The following is a 19,790-nucleotide window of genomic DNA, read 5'->3' on the forward strand; positions in this document are numbered from 1 at the left end:
AACAAGAATTCAAATGGAAATGCGATAACTCAACTAATGAATCAATAAAACCTATCAAAACAAATAACTCAACTAATGTTCATAGCTAAACTAGATTGAAAGAGTCTTAAACAGATTTGTTTATCAGATTCAGAAACAAAGTGCAGAAACTACAAAAATAGTGCAAAAACAGGGATAAAAGCTCGGTTTCTTCCCTCAAATCGATCCCTTCTTGCCGTCACACAAGAACCGATCAGAAATCCCAGATTAGCTTCTCACGAACCAAGCTGAACTGATCCGAATGCGCTCCAATCAGAAGATTGTCCGAAACCCTCAAAACTCTCTCCAAACAGAGCCAAATCCGGGTAAATGAGAATCCAGCTCAATCCTTCAAATTTCTTGCAATGTGCTGCTCGTAAGCCTTCAAGAACCCTTGGAGAACCCCTCCTTAGAATCTTGATTGCTCCGGTTGGGTGAATCTGAAGATTGAGGCTGGAAATGGTGGCGGAACTAGCTCCTCCGGTGAAACCCTCAACCGGACGAAACTTCCGTCAATTGTTGCCAAACAAGCGTCGTGGTTGCCCTCTGAAATCCGGAAATCAACTTAGAAGGAAGAAATCCAAGCTTCCCTAAAAAAAACGCATCAAAAAGTGAAGAAAAATGAAGGAAAAACGAAGAAAGAAAGACGGCGGGGCTGTTTGCTACAGTAACCGCGATTTTGCTACAGTGTTCTTTCTCTTTAAAACTAGGGTACTGTAGCACATGGTTGGGTTGACTTGAGTTTGATCCGGGTTAGCCTGTTTCAACCAAATTCACTCAATTTAGCTCCAAATTGGCTCCAATCCGCATGGGTTCCATCTTAATCGCACTTGAGTCTTGATTCATGAAGTTGGATCGATCAATTGGGTCAATCTTGGCTCGATTCGATCATGGTTGAGCTCGATCTCGGTTCAATTTGAGTCCTACAACCAATTAAACTCAATTAATGTAAAATTTATCATTAAATCATGAAAATTATAATCAAGCCTCAAATTATGCAATATATCACAAATATAATCATGGGTAGGTTAGGATGAAAGTTGGAATGAAATCTATACTTTAATCCTTGGGAATCACTGCTTGTTGTTGTTTTTTTCGTGTTCCAATATTGATTAGCGGATGAAATGGCCTGAAGATAATAACATTGGTTTGTTGGACCTATTATGATAATTAATTAATCACCTTAATCATTTTATCTTTCTATAATCAGCTGCACTGCTAGTATGTGCATACGCTATCAAAATCTCCATAAACTGGCTTGTTTTCCAAGTATGGGGTGGCTTCCATGTACCATACTATCTTGGTGTAGAAGCATGAACGCAAAAAAACTATAACAATTAGAAAGGATTTTGATTATTCATAAGATAAATACTAGATAACAAACTTGGTATCTTACAAGTCTTGGTTTAGTATTTACTCAGATTTTTTGGCTTGTTTTTGCTTCTTATATTGTACAATCTAGGCGCTACTGGTGGGGCAATGGATGCTGGAAACTTGTTGAAACCTATGCTGGGTCGAGGAGAGCTCCGTTGTATTGGAGCTACTACCTTGAATGAGTACAGGAAGTACATTGAAAAGGATCCAGCATTGGAGCGTAGGTTTCAACAAGTGTATTGTGGTCAGCCATCTGTAGAAGATTCCATATCAATACTTCGTGGGCTCCGTGAGCGCTATGAGTTGCACCATGGTGTCAAAATATCAGACAGTGCTCTTGTTGCAGCGGCAATTCTTTCTGATCGGTACATCACTGAACGGTTTTTGCCTGACAAAGGTATTCTGATGGGCCATTGAATTAAAGAAAAATGATAGCAGTTAACATCATGTGTAAGTTGAGCTGATTTTGCTGGTTCCTTGTAGCCATTGATCTCATTGATGAAGCTGCTGCAAAGCTGAAAATGGAGATAACATCCAAACCCACAGAGTTGGATGAGGTGGACAGAGCAGTTCTGAAATTAGAGATGGAGAAGCTTTCCTTGAAAAACGACAACAACAAAGCTTCCAAAGAACGACTAAGCAAGCTGGAAACTGATTTAGCCTCTCTCAAACAAAGACAGAACGAGTTAACAGTACAATGGGAGCAAGAAAAATCACTCATGAATAAAATAAGTTCAATTAAAGAGGAGGTAAGCTGCTTTTGTTTGTGAATGATGCTGAAACTTGATTCTTGCAGACCTCTTCTTCATTTACTTGATGTTTAATGTTATCGTAGATTGATAGAGTCAACTTGGAGATGGAGGCTGCAGAGCGTGAATATGATCTGAGCCGCGCAGCTGAACTGAAGTATGGTACACTTATTTCCCTGCAAAGACAGCTCCAAGAGGCTGAGCAGAAGCTTGCTGAATTCCAAGAGTCTGGGAAATCAATGCTTCGGGAGGAAGTCACAGATCTTGATATTGCTGAAATTGTTAGCAAATGGACCGGGATACCAATCTCTAATCTTCAGCATTCAGAGAGAGATAAATTGGTTCATTTGGAGGAAGTTTTGCACAAGAGAGTGGTCGGTCAGGATATCGCTGTTAAATCTGTGGCCGATGCTATACGTCGTTCTAGAGCAGGATTATCAGATCCAAATCGTCCGATAGCAAGTTTTATGTTTATGGGTCCTACTGGTGTCGGTAAAACTGAGCTCGCAAAAGCTTTGGCAGGTTACCTTTTCAACACAGAGAATGCACTTGTAAGGATAGATATGAGCGAGTACATGGAAAAGCATGCGGTTTCTCGATTAGTCGGTGCGCCACCTGGTTATGTTGGCTACGAGGAAGGAGGCCAGCTTACTGAAATTGTACGGCGAAGACCTTATTCTGTAGTGCTTTTTGATGAAATTGAGAAGGCACACCAGGACGTCTTCAACATTCTGTTGCAACTGCTGGATGATGGAAGAATCACTGATTCGCAGGGAAGGACTGTCAGTTTTACAAATTCAGTTGTGATTATGACATCAAACATAGGTTCCCACTTCATCCTGGACACGCTTCGAACTTCACATGGCACAGAGGAGGCTGTGTATGAACTGATGAAGAAACAAGTCCTTGAATTGGCTAGGCAAACATTTCGCCCTGAATTCATGAACCGGATCGACGAATACATTGTATTTAAGCCTCTGGACAAGACACAGATCAATCGCATTGTGGAAATGCAGGTATGCCTTTCGACTTCCGAATCCAGAAAGTAATGCATACTGGTTCGTTTAACTATTGTTCTTACAAATTATTATCTGCTCTATGATCTCGCAGTTGGACCGTTTGAAGGAGAGGCTGAAACAAAAGAACATCTACCTACAGTACACACCAACAGCAGTCGAGATTCTCGGAAACCTTGGTTTCGACCCTAATTTTGGTGCCAGGCCTGTCAAGAGGGTGATCCAGCAGATGGTGGAGAATGAGATTGCACTCGCAGTGCTGCGAGGCGATTTCAAGGAAGATGACACCATTATGGTGGATGCTGATCAATCTCTCAAAGATCTCCCCACTCACAAGAAACTAGTCATAAGAAAAGTGGAGAACATCCATTTGCCTGATGAACTAGCAGCTTAATAACTGATTTGGCCAATAAATAAATGTCCATTTTCAGGTTTTTTTGTTAAATCTGTTGGTTTTGTAGGATATCACGAGGATGATCAAAATGCTGCCAATGGCTGGCGGAAAATATTTGGCTTCTGAGCTAATTCTCTATAAAATTTGGTAGCTGCATTCCATTTGTTGCTTGGTCGATCATGTCGTCTTCTATAAAATTTGATCTTTCTTGTGATCTAGTTTATCCTCGCTTGTTCTTTCTCGTTCTCTGCCTCTGTTAGTGTGATTACAGACCGTGGGCATCGAATTCCTTGTCTCTGTCTTTGCTTTCGTCAAGCTGCTGTTTGGCAATTGATTGAATTGGTGAAGCACTTGCATGCCATGATTGTATGGATATGAGTGAGAGATTTATATCAATCGCAATCACAATAAGAACTTGAGCCTATGGTGCAATGGTAAGAAATAAGATAAATTTCTTAAATAATGAAGGTTCAAACTTCACTCATGGTACATTACATCCGAGAAATTCAAAATATTTATGACGCTGGATCGTCTATTAAAATCCATTTGCATTTTTTGATTGACCCTAATAGTTGGTTAAAATCCATTTGCATTTTTTGATTGACCCTAATAGTTGGTGGAAAGTTTTTATGGGGATGAATTGGTCATCTTTAAAAGATTAGTCAGACTGTAAAGATTGAATATCTAAATTATTAAACAAATATATTTACAAATCAAGATCAATTATTCAAGTATCTAGCGTTTGATTCTTATATAGGGCCTCTTACGCCCGCAGTGTTCGAATTACTGGGATCATTGGGTTATTGTGTCACAAGCTATTGTGTTTTCGGATTTATTCGATAAGTGAATCATGGGAAAGATCATCCATCTTCAAAATTAATTGGGCACAACCCTAGATATTTGAATTATCAAAAAAAAAATCAATATGGCTTCTCATTCTTGTTCCTGCAACTATAACTTGATTGCTGGGATGACCATATTTCTTTCTCAGAAAGTTGCAAGATAAGACAATGCAAGTTTATGTTGAAAAGCTTTCAGAATTAGAACAAAAATCTAACAATTAAGTGTGATGGCTCTGCCATGGTTGTCAAAATCGCGAGTTAACTCGGCGAGTTTACGAGTTTACGAACTATTATTTCAATTCCGTGTTGAATCAGCTTAAAATCGGCCCCCCCTTGTAAACTCGTAAACTCGCGAGTCAACTCGGTAAACTCGGTAAACTCGCGAGTCAACTCGGTCAAACTCGGTAAACAAAGAAAATCTTTGTTTGATGTCTTCCTTTTATCAAATTTGGACAATGGAAGCTTATTTGGTGTATCTATTGGACTATTTTTGTACGAAATTTTAAATTTGTCATTTTGTAACTTGATGTTGAAACATAAATTTTGAAAATTTAGTATCTTTTCATGTTAAATTTTCATGTTTAGTCTTTTTTTTATATGTGAAAACATGTTGTTGATAACTATGTTTATGATTTTTTATTAAATATGTGAAATAGTGATTGTTCTTATGAAGTTATGATCAAATATATATTATTTGACATTTTATAACTCTTTTTTGGATTATCTGTAAACTCGTACGAGTTTACGATACGAGTTTGTGCACCCCTAACCGAGTCAACACTGGAATCGCGAGTTTGACAACCTTGGACTCTGCTAGGTTATGAGTTTATCGACTTGATTAATATAAAATTTATTTAAATATAAATAATAATATAATAAGAGATTAAGTTTGATAGGGGAGAAGGCTTCATATAACTTTGATTGCTATTTTTATTACTTGTATCGAAAGTTGAATCTACAATGAGAATTCACTAGCTCGTTTTTGTCTTCCATGTTGATTCAGTGAGTTAAGAGTAGTAGTCATCTTACTTCATGAAACAAATTTTCTTCTGAATATATTCAAAACACACTGCCACAACTCGGAGGATAATCATTACTGCTTTAAAACAAGCTTAACCAGACCAATATCCACACTGTTGATAGTTAAATGGTGTTAGGGAGGGGCGAAGAAAGAATAGAAGAATAGCGATGATAGATCACGAGGTGATGAGCAAAACTGAGGATCTCTATGTCGAAACCATGGTGATCTACGACAGTCGAAATGAGTCTTTCGATTAACTCGACCGATGAACCTCATCCGGCATCTGAACTGGAGCCTTCTTACAGCTGCAAACACATTAACATGGATAGGTCTTTTGGGCAATTCTACATGATCATGCCTTGCATCTGTGCAGATGCTTTGCCCATCTTCGAGCCATGAATGGATCGAGGTACCCCCACCTCTGAATAGAGTCGCTACTTCCGGTGCTGATGCCTGGGATCACTCCCTCCGATCTCAGACCGACGACCATCATTTCGGTCATTTTTCTCTGCGCCAACCGCCACTTCTCCTGTGCTTAGCCTTTGTTCTCCACCTCCTTCAATGTAGCTATAGCCGACGGAAAGGAACCCACAGTCGTCTACCAAGTCCAGGGGAATCCTCTTTTCTTCCCCACCTCTCAGGTCTCCCAACAACATCCACCCACCTTCAGCTCCTATCCTCAGTTGGGTCTCCCTTATCGCGCCTCCAAGCAACCGAGCTAAAAACTCCTCAAACTCATGCATCACCAATCCATTAGACATTCCGAATCCAAAACCAATATGGAATCTGTGAATTGGGATAGGGAATTCCAGATCCCTGCAAATGTAGCTTCGGGTCGGGCTATCCGAAAGATGGAGGATGTAAGCCAGTGGATTGTGGTGCGTCCGGTCCTCCAGTATCTTGAGACCCTTGCGGAGACCTTCAGCAGGCTCAGCTTCACCGAGGTAGAATATCCTGTCGATGACTTGTAGTGCCGCCCGCTTCCCCTGAGAAGACATCCGGCGGAGAGGAAGCGCGCGAGTGGCAGTGGTCGAGTAGGTGACAATTGCTAATCTGTCAACCGGCCGAAGAGAGAATACAACAAGGGCCATGGATTGCTTGAGCAATCTAAGGTGAGGACCGTTTGGACTTGCAACAAGAACAAGATCAGTTGCCTGTTGGTAAGAGAGTTTTACAGATAGGCAAGCCCTCTTCTGCCTTGGAGACACAGCTATAGAAGCGCAATCAAGTCATTCATATAGAAAACTGTAGAAATATGATGCCAAAGGAGTTACCTGTTCGCGAAATGGCAGGAATGATGGTGAAGCGGAGGCGATGGTCACCGGCTTCGGTGGTAGCTTCGAGTTCGACAGGGTCATCATCATTGTAGCGAGTGGTACGAAGGAAGGACCTACGGTTGAAGCGGGAAGTGGCAATGGAGTCGTCCAAGATACGAAGAATGGGATCGGAGTTGTTGATGGAGGGTATGGTTAGCTCCCGCGGGAGCTGTGACCATTGTGCTCGACAGATGGGGCATGTGACACTGCCGTGCCGAACGTTGGATGCAATGCACAGGAAGTGAAAAACATGCATACACTGCGCGGTGAACAGCTTTTGGTTGCTCGCGGGGTCTGCGCTTGCATCGACCCAGCTGAGAGGCTCCAAGCATATGGCACATAATCTCTGCAATTGAGACGACAAAAAAGAAAGCTAGCATGAGTTGGACCGAACTAAGATTGGAAAGACAAAACAGACAAGAAGAATTCCGAACTAGATCCTACTGTCCGTTAGAGGCTGCAACCAATCGAAGCTTTTAGCGATTCTACGCGGAAATAAAACACTGTCGAATGCAGTATTTTAAAGTCTATATATATTGTTCCGATTAAATATAGTGGATGGTCAAACCGTCAGTCAATGAATAATCTGATGTGTGCGACCTTTGAAAAATCTCGTTGAAGAAAATGAAGATAGTCTAAAATACACTGTAGCAGAAGATTAGACTGACATAGAAAAATCCCGACAAACTACTTCGACGTTCAAATTAGGATTACTCGAAGGAAAAAGTGACTATTGAAAGAAGAAAAAGAAGCAAAACAAGTTCCTTCAACATACCTTTTCTAGAGTTTATATAGTCATCAGGAAAGCATCTACACGTCAATCGGAACGACATCATTATGGGAGAGTACAAAGAGATCAGATTTGACAACCATTGATTGCTTCCGTTTCTTTTTAGTATTACATGCCAATAAGAAGGTATATAGGGTACCAGATCTAACAATCTCGTAACCGCTCTTTTATTCTTAAGTTGTTGCGTGTTTTGGGAATATTCACAACCCGTATTTACAAGCCTACGAAGGACAGAGACTTATACTTAGGATATGAGGTAGGCCTAAAGATGTGTGGAATTGAGACCTAAGTTAGAACTAGGATGAGCCCTAAGACCGAGGACATTTGAGGCTAAGATGATGTTTGAGATCGAGATAACGTCTGAAATCAAAATGACATTTGAGATCGAAATGACGTCTAAAACCGATATGACATTTAAAATCAAGATGATGTTTGAGGCCGCGATGACGTTTGGGCGCATCCAAACTTCACCAGGGTGAAGCCATCTTTCTTTTGGAATGTTTGACTTGTGCTTTCAGATCAGCATGACCCAGTGTATTGAAAGCCTCGCATTCATTATAAATGCATGCATCATATATAAATGCAATAATAAATAAATACACACTACATAATAGAATACATGCTTTATACTATGTATTGAAAGCCTCACATTCATTCAGGTTGTTTGGTGGGGTCCCAACAAGAGGACCCTACTCTTTCAAAATGTCCTCGTGATGATGTCGGATGGGCCCAAAATATGAAAGGCACACCATCCTTCTTTGTTCAGATCTTTGAACTGATGCTTTAGCCTTTGATAAAAAGAGAAAAAAGACAAGTGCAGTGAGTTTGAGGTCATCAAGCCAAGTGAGTGGCATGATGAAGTGGTCAGAAGCATGCAAACATGCAGTGGGTGTCCCAGTGATGATGATGATTTTATTTTTTTCACTCTGGTATTTTATTTAAAGGAAAAATTAGTGGGATAGTAAAAATGATTATCGTGTGAATTTATGATCACAAATTTAAATTATAAAAAAAATATAAAAAATTTAATATGATTCAATTTTTTTTGGGATCCGTATTGATAGGAGTTTCGTGCACAAAATTGCACCATGATATTTTATTTATTAGGAAAAGCTAATGAGTAAAAAATAAGTAAAAGAATTAAAAATGTTTCTTTTTTTATCAATATTATCAAAAAAGCATCTTCTTTCAAAATTTATCAAAATAAAATTGAATCCATAATTTGATATCAATTGAAATAGTTTTGACCAAAGTTATTCTAAAGTGGAGCAATTTTGATCTAATTTTGGTCAAAACGGCTCAAAGCTGCTCAATTTTTTTTAGTTGACATCAGATATCCAATCCTTCAGGCTGACTATATACATAGACAAAGAGGATGTAAACCCGTTCACTCTATCAACCTTTTATCCTTGTTCATGTAAGTTGATCGATTTAGGCAATCGAGTGTCGAGCCAATAGGACTAGGCAAGCTGGTAGATTTGGGCAGGTTAGATCGTTTAGACAATTCAGTTTGTCTAGTTAGATTGACCAAGCTAATCAAGTTGATCGAGTCGGTCCAGATGACCGAGCCAATCGATCTCTATCAAGTCAAACAATTCAATTGGGTCAGTTAGTCCGACGGGTTCATCAATCTATTTAGGCCAATCAGTTTGAGCCAAACCTAAATGAATTATCAGAGAGGTGGGGCTTGAGAGTTTGGTTAGGCCAGTCAGCCCATGTCATGATCATGATCTTGATGAGAGAAAATTATTTTAAAAGCATGTTGTATTCATGAGGGACTGAGTGAACTTCCGAAGACTCCGGATCACTTTCAAATACCCCGCGTATTCAAGTATGCATAGGTGTCACACAGGATGGGTGCACAGCATAACTTCAGCAAAGACGGAATCCGCCACTCTAGCGATTCTACACGATCGGCCCTACTATTATTTGTGAAGAGATAAATCGAGAAGCTATAATTGGTCATGACGGAGGAGGACATTGCCTCGGCTTCGTTGAGATTCAATTTTTGTCCACTTCAATAAGTCTGTTCGGTCATAACCAATTTAACTATACCCAAGGGCAGGGTGGGCAGCATAAGCACCTTATCATAATGGGATTTGAATAAACAAAGGCATTGCTGGACCACAATAAGCGATTGCAGAAGAAAAGAAAAAAGAATGGTGGCAGTGTAGTACCTTATCATAAGCACCTTTTAATCCTGTTCCCCCTTCCTCAGGTTTTCCTTCTTCATCCTCCGTCTTCAAACTAACGGCTGAGTTTGAGATCTGACACCATACCGGAAAATTATACATCAGTGGTTGGAAGAGGAATCATGGAATAGATGAACAGGGGAAAGTGATCAGAAACGCTTTTTTTAAATTAACAGATCAATATGTAAATTCGAAGACAATGAAAGTTTCTACTTTTTTTTTTTTTGCAACAGTGAGGAGATGAGCTGTGAACACAAGAGATGAAGTACCACGAAAAGAGGACGAAGACGATGGAAGGATAAAATTAAGATAAATCGATGAGTAATGAAAGCAACAATGCCTCAGACAGGTCGATTAGGATCAAACATGTAGATTAAACAAAGAGATGATCGAAGTCAATGCAGCTTTTTCCAGACCGAAAATCCATGTTTTTCAGAAGAAATGCTCACGAAACCTAATTTCTCGTGGGAAATGGGAAAAAAAAGGAAGGGAAGAAGGCGCACTGTTCTGGGAGGAATGTCATTGGAGAAGGAAGCGCCGCAGGGGAAGCCGATCCGCTTCGCCGCTCTCCTCCACCTCGATGCGCCTCCGCCCATGGACACGACACCCGCCGCCGCCGCCGCCGCCGAGCGAAACCGCACCGCCCTTTTGATATCTCCGCGACTCGATTTGAGCTCACTGTGGTGGTTGCTTTACTCTGCAGCTTCGTATTGCGCTCCGCAGAAGGGGAGGAGCCCCACTGCCGCCCAAGCTGCCTCCTTGTCCGTTTCCTAGGCGGCCTGCCCTGGTTCAAGAGATAGAAGACCTAAATCTACCGCCCATGGCAAGAGTGAAAAAGTGTTTGGTGAGAAACGGTCAAAATAAAGCCGAGGCACAAAGTTTTATAATTTAGAATCTGATTATATTCAATAATAAATTAATTAAATAAAAAAATAAGTAAAGGTTTAAATATCTAAATTATTAAAATAAAATAAAATAAAAAATTATTTTCATAACTCAAACTAATAATTTTCTAATCACGTGGTAATAATTTTATTGCTGGATGAAGACTCCCCTTCTACCATACAAATTTAAATAAAAAACAAATATTAATATTAAAATATCCTTAATATTTTCATTTAACTGATAAATGTTTCAACTTAAAAAGTAAAATTAAAAATAGAGATATTTTTATAATGTTAATTGAGGAGTTGGAAGTTGATGGAGTAGGTTGGAAATTGTTTTACTCCTAAGCAGATTGCAAATGTATTAAATGCTAAGTTTTAATGCATAGATTGCCAATTAAGTTGTACAAATACTATATTTAAATTAAGAAAAATAAAAGGCGTTTTAATTTTTACCCTAATTTTTTCTTATTTATCTTAACTAAAGAGTACTTAATATTTTTTCTTGATAATTCAGTGACTAATCAATTCAATCCTATGAAAATTTCTCATCGAGGCACCATTATTGAGCTAAAGAGTACTTAACAATGAACATTAAATTTATTGCAAAATAAGATTAATTGCATCAAGCACAATTATAAAATTCTGTAGTTGAGTCCAAGTTCAATAATTAGGGCACTATTCCTACCGACTGAAAAGCTGGCCAATGTTTGCTTCATGAAGGTCCCAAAGAGCCCCACTCTAACATGCTCTATTAGTTCCATCACTGGTCACTCTCATGAATGATTGGCAACATGAATAAATATAGTGACAAAACATCAAAAATTAGGTCAAAATATCTGGAAAAGTATAATTCAATGCTTTACCTATTTTTTAGGAAAAAATATATGGGAAAAAACTTCCACAAGTTTCACTAAACATTTTTTTTCTATTGCGACAAAAATTGTATCCATAATTTTTTTATTAATATAATCACATTGCTAGTTATTAAAAGTCAAGCTTTGTATAGTCAAAAGCAGCAGGTGCAGTGGAGATGCAGACACTACTGCTATCATCATGATCAACCTGCTGCTGGAACAACTGGAAATTGTACATTGAATTGAATGATGAATAATAATAAAGAGATTAAATGGACAGGAGAAGTACTTGAATGAGGCCAAGCTTTATTTTTGGCTTTCAGGTAAAGATCAGAATGGGATAGTTATATGCTTTTAGTTTTAGGTTTTGATTTTTTTATGCTTCAAATAAATGGAAAACTGACTCGTGCCTTAAGATGAATGAGATAATGGTTTCACTTACAAAATTAATGGACTGATTCTTTCATTCATGCGGTGGGATTCGTATTTGAGTGTCTGACCTGCAATGAACTTCCCCACCTTCCCTCGAAAATTTCCACTGCAAGGGAAATAGAAGAAACATAAAAGCATGATGTCAGTATGATAGCAAATGGATTAAATTAGAAAATGGTGTGAATTTAAAGTTTCTTACATGAAATTTGAGGTCCTCTCTGATCTGCAACAGTTAGTGCATTCAAATAGCATGTTACAGCAAACACTTTCCTGAGCTTTCTTGCACCCAAATCAATAAATATGAGAATGATCTAAATTCGAAGTGCCAATGTCATTAAATGAGCATAACCAAGTTACTCCCAACAATATTCGTCTACCTCAGCATAATACAGTCTTCAACGAGATAGTCATACATGATTCATCCATGGGGTCTCTAGGATTATCTTTAATAGATGACGAGCTAAATGATTTAGGAAGCTGTAATCTTACATGAATCAAACTGCACGCCGAGCATCATTGGTGGAAATCTGAACCTGAACTTGACTCTAATATGTGAGGGATCATCAACTCCGACTTGCCATGGCCTGTGATCCTGCCAACTTGAAACCTTTTGGACGTGCTCTCAGGCTTGGGGCTTGCTGAAGGGGAGCTAATATGGTAGGTGGAGTCAGGTGTGAGAGGTTCACGGCGAGAGGAGAAAGAATCATCACATGAAATGCTTTTGTAGAATCCATCAGTGTCTCCTTGTCCCCTACCAACAGCCTTATCTTGGTCAGGGGATTCAGAAGTTGGTGCTGGGGTTGAAGGATCAGTCTTTTCAGAGTCCAGGTAGTGATCACCAGAAGCGAGTGCAGGATTGCCCGATCCAGGTAGTTCAGCTAGTACACCGCTAAGGCGCTGCTGCTCATCGATAATTTTCTTAAGATACTTCCCTTGGGCTTCTATTCTTAGCTGCAGTTGCCTTTGCACCTGTTACCAGTTTCATGGCAATGAGACTAACATTCATTATGACCATCTCTCAGGTAGCAGATTAGCTCAAAGTTGCATTGGGCAAAAAAAAAAGAGTTACGGGCAATACATTGCTAAAGTTCTAAATATTTGAAGAAAAAGGAAAAATGAATTCAAAATTATCCACTTCAACTTGGTACCTAACACAGAGAAATAAGTAACAATGTGATATTGTTCACTTTTGGAGGAGCTTATGTTTAGTCATATAGATTCTATTATTATTATAAGTTGTGATAAGTTGTTGTCTATATTACTGGTAATTTGATCTTTCATGTGCAAAACTAGGCATATTGTGATAAGTTAGTTGTTGTCTACATTGCTGGTAATTTGATCTTTCATGCACAAAACTAGGCATATTGAGGTTGATTGTTACTTTATTACAGAAATCGTAATGACCAAAAGCCTATTGAAGCTGATTGTCGCTTCATTACAGAAATTGTGAGAAATCGAGATGATTAAGAGTTTGCGACCCATATTTACTAGTCCTGTACAAGTTGCTGTTTTCTTTGCTAAACAGTCTAGCACGTTTTTCTACTTTCAGTTCCAGGTAGGCAATACCAATATCTGTGCTCTAATTTTCTCCAACTTAGGGGGACTGTTACAATAGTCAATGCAACAATTATCTCGCATGGGCCAATTTTTTATGTATATCTCGACTATATACCTTCATGGAAACTATACAGCATCAAGATTTGAAACCAGGAAAACATAATTTAGAAAAATCATAATATGGATTGAACTCAAATAGTGGAATCATTTACTAAATATCATCCATATTAACTTGCCTCTAGTTGTTCCTGAAGTCGTTTCTGCACCTCCATCTGCAATTTCAGTGCTTCTGTTATTTGAATTCCCCTGAAGAAAATTAGTTTTCAGCCTATCTCACATATTCTCATCCCTACATAGCAAGCTAAGTGAAAAAGACCGGACATAAAAATAAGATCAAACTAGTTAGCAATAAGCATCTACCAAATGAAGCCACAAAAGCATACAGATTAGGTTGATTTATCATTTACTAAAAAGAGAATATAAGGAAAATATTGAAAGACTAAAAACACTGGAAAGTTCAACAAAGGGGAATTGAACTAGTTTTATCTTAGCAAGTAGACTATGGACTCAAAATTTAGGGCAATGAAATCTTGTACAATTTTAGCAGTTCAATTGTCAAGAAGCTCATATGGCAAAGCCCAGGTCACTAAGACAACCAACTCTCAAATGCTTCCTTTCTCCTTATGCAACCTGCATATGATTATAACCCAAACACTTAACCACATACCTTCAATCACTGATGTGCCACCATACTTCCCGAAATTAAGGTTATAAGTGATTGTTATACATGAAAAGCATTCAATGGACTGAAAAAAAAAAACAACAGAAGAGGTAGGAGACAAAAACAATGGTTCAACAAAGGGAAGAAGTATGCATGATAAGGACAACAATTCTCTAATTCATGTGGGCACTGCTTAGTGAAAGCGTAAGGTTATATATTTCCTGGATTACAAATAAGTAGGATCACTGCTATTTCACTGCCTGCCAATTCTTATGTTACCCTGATAGTGTCTTTTGCTTGTAACTTACAGCTCAGTTGCACATTGAATCTGATTATCAACAATGATTAAAGTGAAATCTAGCAATTCGAATTTTCAAAATCAGAAAATAATTGTTTTATCCATGCATATTAATATAGAGAATAGTTGATCATTATACATACGAAGAGTTTTCAAGGCCTGGAATTGAATTTTCATCATCTTTCTTTTCAGACTTTATACCTGCATAAGTGAAAATTAAGCAAAAACATTTTTAGCATCTATCACCTCGTAAACAGAACAACACTACAACTTCCAAAACAATATGCTAAATACTCGCTACAACTTCCAGAACAATATGTTAAATACTCAGCTGAATATAATAAAAAATCGGTTCCCTACCATCATCTGAAGCCTCAGGTACATACTTTGCAAGCCGATATTTCTATGCATACAATAATAACCAAATTAAATATATATGTACACAGTGTAGCATATAAAATCTATAAAAAAAAACGTAGCATCTCATAAACAGGTACCTGTAGATGACTCTTCACATGGTATATTGTTAGCCCTTGAACACCCATGATTCTAAGAACTCCCTTAGGAGTTGCTCCTGTCACGAATCCAACTTGTCAGTGGTCAAATGAATATTATTTCCCATAGGTTGGTAAAAAATTTAGATAGATAAGAATATTAACTAATTTACTTGAATAAATACTAATAAACTGTTATTCCAATCAATCGGTTGCTATTGTCAGGTTGATCATAGTGATAGTGGCATAGTATCATAGTTAAGCAATCCCTTTAATCACATAAGATCAATAAAGTTATCTATTTTCCTCATAAAAGTTTCACACTTGGCAAGAAGTGTATGTTCAGGAAGAATTTTTTGCGGAAGAATTTTTTTTATTTTTTTATTTAGAGGTAACCTTATAAAACAACGACAACCAAGTCTTATCCCACTAGGTGGAGTCGGCTATATGGATCCTTCTACGCCACTGGACTCTATCCCCTACTATATCATCATTTATATTTAAATAAATTTTATCTTTTTTATTATTGTTAACTAAGTCTTTTTTTTGTCTTCCTTTTCCTCGTTTGATGTGCACATTTGTCATAGTTTTAGGATAACCTTAGAGAACAGTTTAACAAAAATAAGAAAACTATAACCTGTATATGGAAAGATTAAAGTTACTATGCTAAAGCTTTTGTTTCCTAAGTTGATACATTATGCAGAAGGATTTTTTTTTACTTGATTTGCTCAATCACCACATTTAGCACTTTACAATGCCCATGCAAAAAGAAATTAATTAAAAATATTTAGGGGCACTGGATATTAAGAACATTGATATAGAAATCCAAAACCAAGTAATTTCTGAAATGTAAATTACCAATATAATCTTCTAAAAATGTCTAGAAAGCACTTACTATCTGGACCACCAAGTTGTGTCACAGCATCCACAAAACGGTCGTGCAACTCAGTTGTCCACCTTAAACGCTGTCTCGAAGTTAAATTATTAGGGTTGTTCATACCAGTGATAGGCCCCATAGTATTGTTACCTGATTCAAGTTATTGGTCCTGAGAGACCTAATTGATATGATCCAACACAATCCTTGAGAAAGGCATAAACCGATGCATTTGTCACTATTTTATGAAAAAAATGGAAAAGAATAATCCATGTAACCAAGTAGCAGAATAAGGGAATTCAAAGATGGATATTGTTTCAACATCTCATACCTACGAGACAATTTAGAATGACACAGGATCAAGTTAGAATATTTATTTTTTATTCTGTAACCTACCAAAATAAGAAAGTTAAATTGTTATGTTGAGAGAAGGGGATCATATATGAATGCACATTTGATATAGTTCCTACTATAGTAATTGCTCAGATTAATTTAGAACCCCAAATACTACCTGTGGACATTGTATTGGCATTTATTGTGCCATCTCAAAATACTTCAACTGGTATCAGTATGATAAAAATATTAAAGCTCTTTACATACTATTGAACAGATCATTGTAATATGAAATCTAAGCAGATAATAACTAATAAACGGGGTTCCAAAGCTCAGATGAACGAGTTACTACTTATTGTGATTGGGGTTAACAATTTTATGGTTAATTCTCTCATCTAGGAATGCTGTGATAGTTTCCATGGTGAGGAATTTGGAAGGGCAGCCAATATAATGATGGAGACCACTATCAGTACATGCTGCCGATTATGGATATTTTGGACTATGAATTGGGCTTCAGATCTTGACAGAACACCAAGCATGAGACTTGGCACCCTAGTTTAGCCCCATATCAAATATGGAGTCATGAAGGAGATTTGTATAGTTAGATAAGTAAAGTGCAACTAATTTGGACTTAATTACTTTGGGTTAGTAGTGATGCCAAATAAATTAATAGGTTAGTTCTCTCATCTGGGAACATTTTAATGTTGTGAAATATTTTTAGTGATGTCATAACTTATGTAAAGTAATTTTTCAAACCCTACAAATTGTCACGAAATTTGTCTACATTCCAACTTACCTATATCTACCGTTAAAAGTCAACTCCAGAGATCAGGGACCTTTTTTTCTATAATAACAGGCTCAGTTTTAAAAAATATGGGAACAAATTCAAAAGGGCTATAACACAAAGAAATACCATTTAATTAGCAGTAAATTCCAGTTGGTATATGTATCCCTGGTAAAGAAACAACTAGCATCGGTGGCCATCGATGTGTTTCTTCCTCTCAGTATAGATCAATCACCACCAACCAGAACCAGAATAACGTAAAATTAGCGTTCCCATCAAGTTCACCCCACGAACATGAAAAACAAAGGAGAACAATAAGCAGGATAAATGACCTAGTGAGGAGATCTAACACTGAGTACACAAGTAGCCAAGCCTAACCTAGTTTTGAGTATAGGCCCCTTGAAAAGTAATAGGCAGGTAAAACCTAAGCTTTATGCTTCCGGTTTTCCCAAAAGTGGTATTTCGAGCTTCAGATAGCCCCAAATGGTACGAAATTACTACCAACAACATCACCACATCCAGATCCGGATACAACAGGAAGCAGCTACCATACAGAAATTTAAAACTCAAAAAATTGAAGAGTTGAGTGACCTTAAACCTAATAAAAATGGAAACCCTAACTGCGGATCACAAATCCCATCGAAAAGCAAACAGAGGCAAAACCATACCTGTACAACTAACTTCAAAAGCGATCGACACTCCTAACTGTTGGCACGAAAGGCTCAAGATCGACAGCTTTCAACTGGAATCATGCAACCCAGATCAAAGTTATGCCAGGTCAAGCGATCTAAAACAACGTAACTAAAAAATATATATATCGAACGCCTTTAACGGCTTGTTTGGGAGGAGGTGAGGGAAGGGGAAGGAAGGGTAAATAAGGGGAAGGGAATTTGTAACCTTGTTTGTAAAGAAGTGAGGGAAGGGGAGAGAAGGGGAAGGAAGGGTAAGCTTTCCCCTTGCATGGCCATAAATAGACACAATTCCTTACACTCCGATTTGGGGTGTAAGGAAGGGGAAGGAAATGTGAAAACATATTTATTCCAATTTTACCCTTATATTAAAATATTAATTATTAAAATAACTTATCTATTAGATTTTTGCACCGTTGCTCCTTGTCACATAACGTAGTCGTCACTCGCACTCCTCGATGTTAACCTTCGTCGTAAATTTTTACATCAATAAATTTTTATAAAAATATATATAAAAAGTAAATTTTTATAAAAATATATATAAAAATATTGATTTATCTTTTATCGTACCAAAATGTATAAATTCTGTATTTCACATATTTTTTATATATCTACTTATTATTTTTTAAATTTTTTATTTATTTAAGTTGTAAATATTAATTTTTGTTAATCTTATGAGCTATATATTTTTTTTTACATATAGATTTATTTTAAAAAATAAAGATATTTTTATAATTTTATATATTTAGTTTATAATTTCGATTGACGAACTCATTGAACGAATAGTTATAAGGCATTAGATAAAATAAAATACCTAACGAACAATTATTTCTAAATTATTATAGATCTATTTTAACAAGGATATTTTTGTAATTTTATATATTTAACCTTCATTTCCTTCCCCTTCCTCCCAAACAAGGTAGCACATGTTACGTTAATGAACCTTCCCTTCCTCCCAAACAAGAAAAATATAAATACCTCCCTTCCCCTTCCTTTCCCTCCCTTCCCCTTCCTTCCCCTTCCGTTAATGAACCTTCCCTCACCCCATCCAAACAGAGTGTAAGGCGAAACCGATACTTCTCCGATAAACTCCGCAACAGTCGTCCCCCATTCTTCTGTTCCTCTCCTCTACGCGTCCATTGATGCGTCGGCCTTCAACCAACCGGAGCAGGAGGTCCCTCTCGGTCGATCGATCGTTCGCTCGCTCGCTGTCGTCACGGGCTGCTTAGATGACTCCCGCAAGGAGATTTCGCCGCAGCAAACCGTCAAATAGGACACGTGTCGACTCTCCCTTGCCCCTCGTTTTGACTTGAAGGTTTGGAACGCCGATACACGAGCCATCCCGCTTGACACGCAAGCCGTCAGATCGGGAGTGGACGGCGACTGATGAAGACGCCGAGTTTACATCTACAGTAGTTTTAATCCTTTTTTTTTTTACTCGTCGTTTTATTAGCCAGAAAGCTGGTCCCCACTGGCGGAGAAACCTTGGTGTTCCGTAACTGGGAGGATTAGTCGAGGTTCGGTCAGCTGATGGCGACTTTTTATCCTGGATTAGAGTTTCGGGCATTACTTGCCACGGACTCTTCTAAGTCGTTCGATTCGACGGATTTGAATCGCAGCCATTGAGATCGATCAAAATTACAACTTAATGACAAGTGGACGGCGTTGGTAGCTTTACCTTACATATAGCGAAATTGCTAACGGCTTTCATTGGTTTTTGGTTACTTTGGGACACTATTGTTATTGTTGTGAGATCGATTAATTTTCAAATGGACGGTTGGATTTCATCCGTTAAATAAATCTAAAAGGTACGATGACTTCTAACATGATGATATAAGATCATCGATAGTTTAATTGTCGTAAGTGTATCTTGTATGAAAATTAAACCCTAATTATTTGACGATGTATTTTATTATCACTTCATCATGACTCGAGGCTACTTGAAAATATTATTTTTGTAAAAAGTAAAATTTGTAATCCCAACGATCTCATATGATTAGTTCCACGATTATCTATGAAGAGGTAAATTAAGAAATTGTAATTATCCACGACGAAGGAGGACATTATCTCGATTTTACCGAGATTCGAACCCTTATTTATTTCTACAACTCTGCTCCGTCGTAATCAATTCAATTATGTTCCAGAAGCTACTTGA

At 37.8% G+C, this 19,790-nt stretch overlaps 2 protein-coding genes and 1 pseudogene across 7 annotated transcripts; 1 reads left to right on the plus strand and 2 right to left on the minus strand.

Annotated features, from left to right (window-relative positions):
• Positions 1-1,260: 1,260 nt before the first annotated feature.
• LOC141816780 (chaperone protein ClpB3, mitochondrial-like) lies at positions 1,261-3,731 on the plus strand. Its single transcript, XM_074704515.1, has 4 exons — positions 1,261-1,789; positions 1,876-2,141; positions 2,228-3,157; positions 3,252-3,731. The coding sequence occupies exons 1-4, from the start codon at positions 1,498-1,500 to the stop codon at positions 3,549-3,551; spliced, it is 1,788 nt and encodes a 595-aa protein (XP_074560616.1). The 5' UTR covers positions 1,261-1,497; the 3' UTR covers positions 3,552-3,731.
• Positions 3,732-5,426: 1,695 nt separating this feature from the next.
• On the minus strand, positions 5,427-10,338 carry LOC141816774 (putative E3 ubiquitin-protein ligase EDA40; annotated as a pseudogene).
• Positions 10,339-12,192: 1,854 nt separating this feature from the next.
• LOC141816775 (myb family transcription factor PHL7-like) lies at positions 12,193-18,861 on the minus strand. Of its 6 annotated transcripts, XM_074704504.1 has the most exons (10): positions 18,713-18,861; positions 17,615-17,688; positions 17,076-17,490; positions 15,983-16,010; positions 15,851-15,920; positions 14,959-15,035; positions 14,822-14,864; positions 14,605-14,662; positions 13,679-13,748; positions 12,193-12,854 (listed from the first exon to the last, which is right to left on the minus strand). In XM_074704504.1, exons 3-10 carry the CDS (start codon positions 17,144-17,146, stop codon positions 12,399-12,401), a joined length of 873 nt encoding a protein of 290 aa, XP_074560605.1. In that variant the 5' UTR covers positions 17,147-17,490; positions 17,615-17,688; positions 18,713-18,861; the 3' UTR covers positions 12,193-12,398. The 6 variants fall into 6 exon arrangements, with proteins under 6 accessions (XP_074560605.1, XP_074560610.1, XP_074560607.1 ...); XM_074704509.1 differs by lacking the exon at positions 15,983-16,010 and having other exon boundaries at positions 15,851-15,982; XM_074704506.1 differs by lacking the exons at positions 15,983-16,010; positions 17,076-17,490 and having other exon boundaries at positions 15,851-15,982.
• Between the last annotated feature and the right edge of the window lie 929 nt (positions 18,862-19,790).

Source organism: Curcuma longa, unplaced genomic scaffold (genome assembly GCF_044706935.1).
Source record: "Curcuma longa cultivar G26 ecotype Majalengka, Jawa Barat unplaced genomic scaffold, ITB_CL_G26_1.1 contig_18129, whole genome shotgun sequence".
In the NCBI taxonomy this organism is placed as follows: Eukaryota; Viridiplantae; Streptophyta; class Magnoliopsida; order Zingiberales; family Zingiberaceae; genus Curcuma; species Curcuma longa.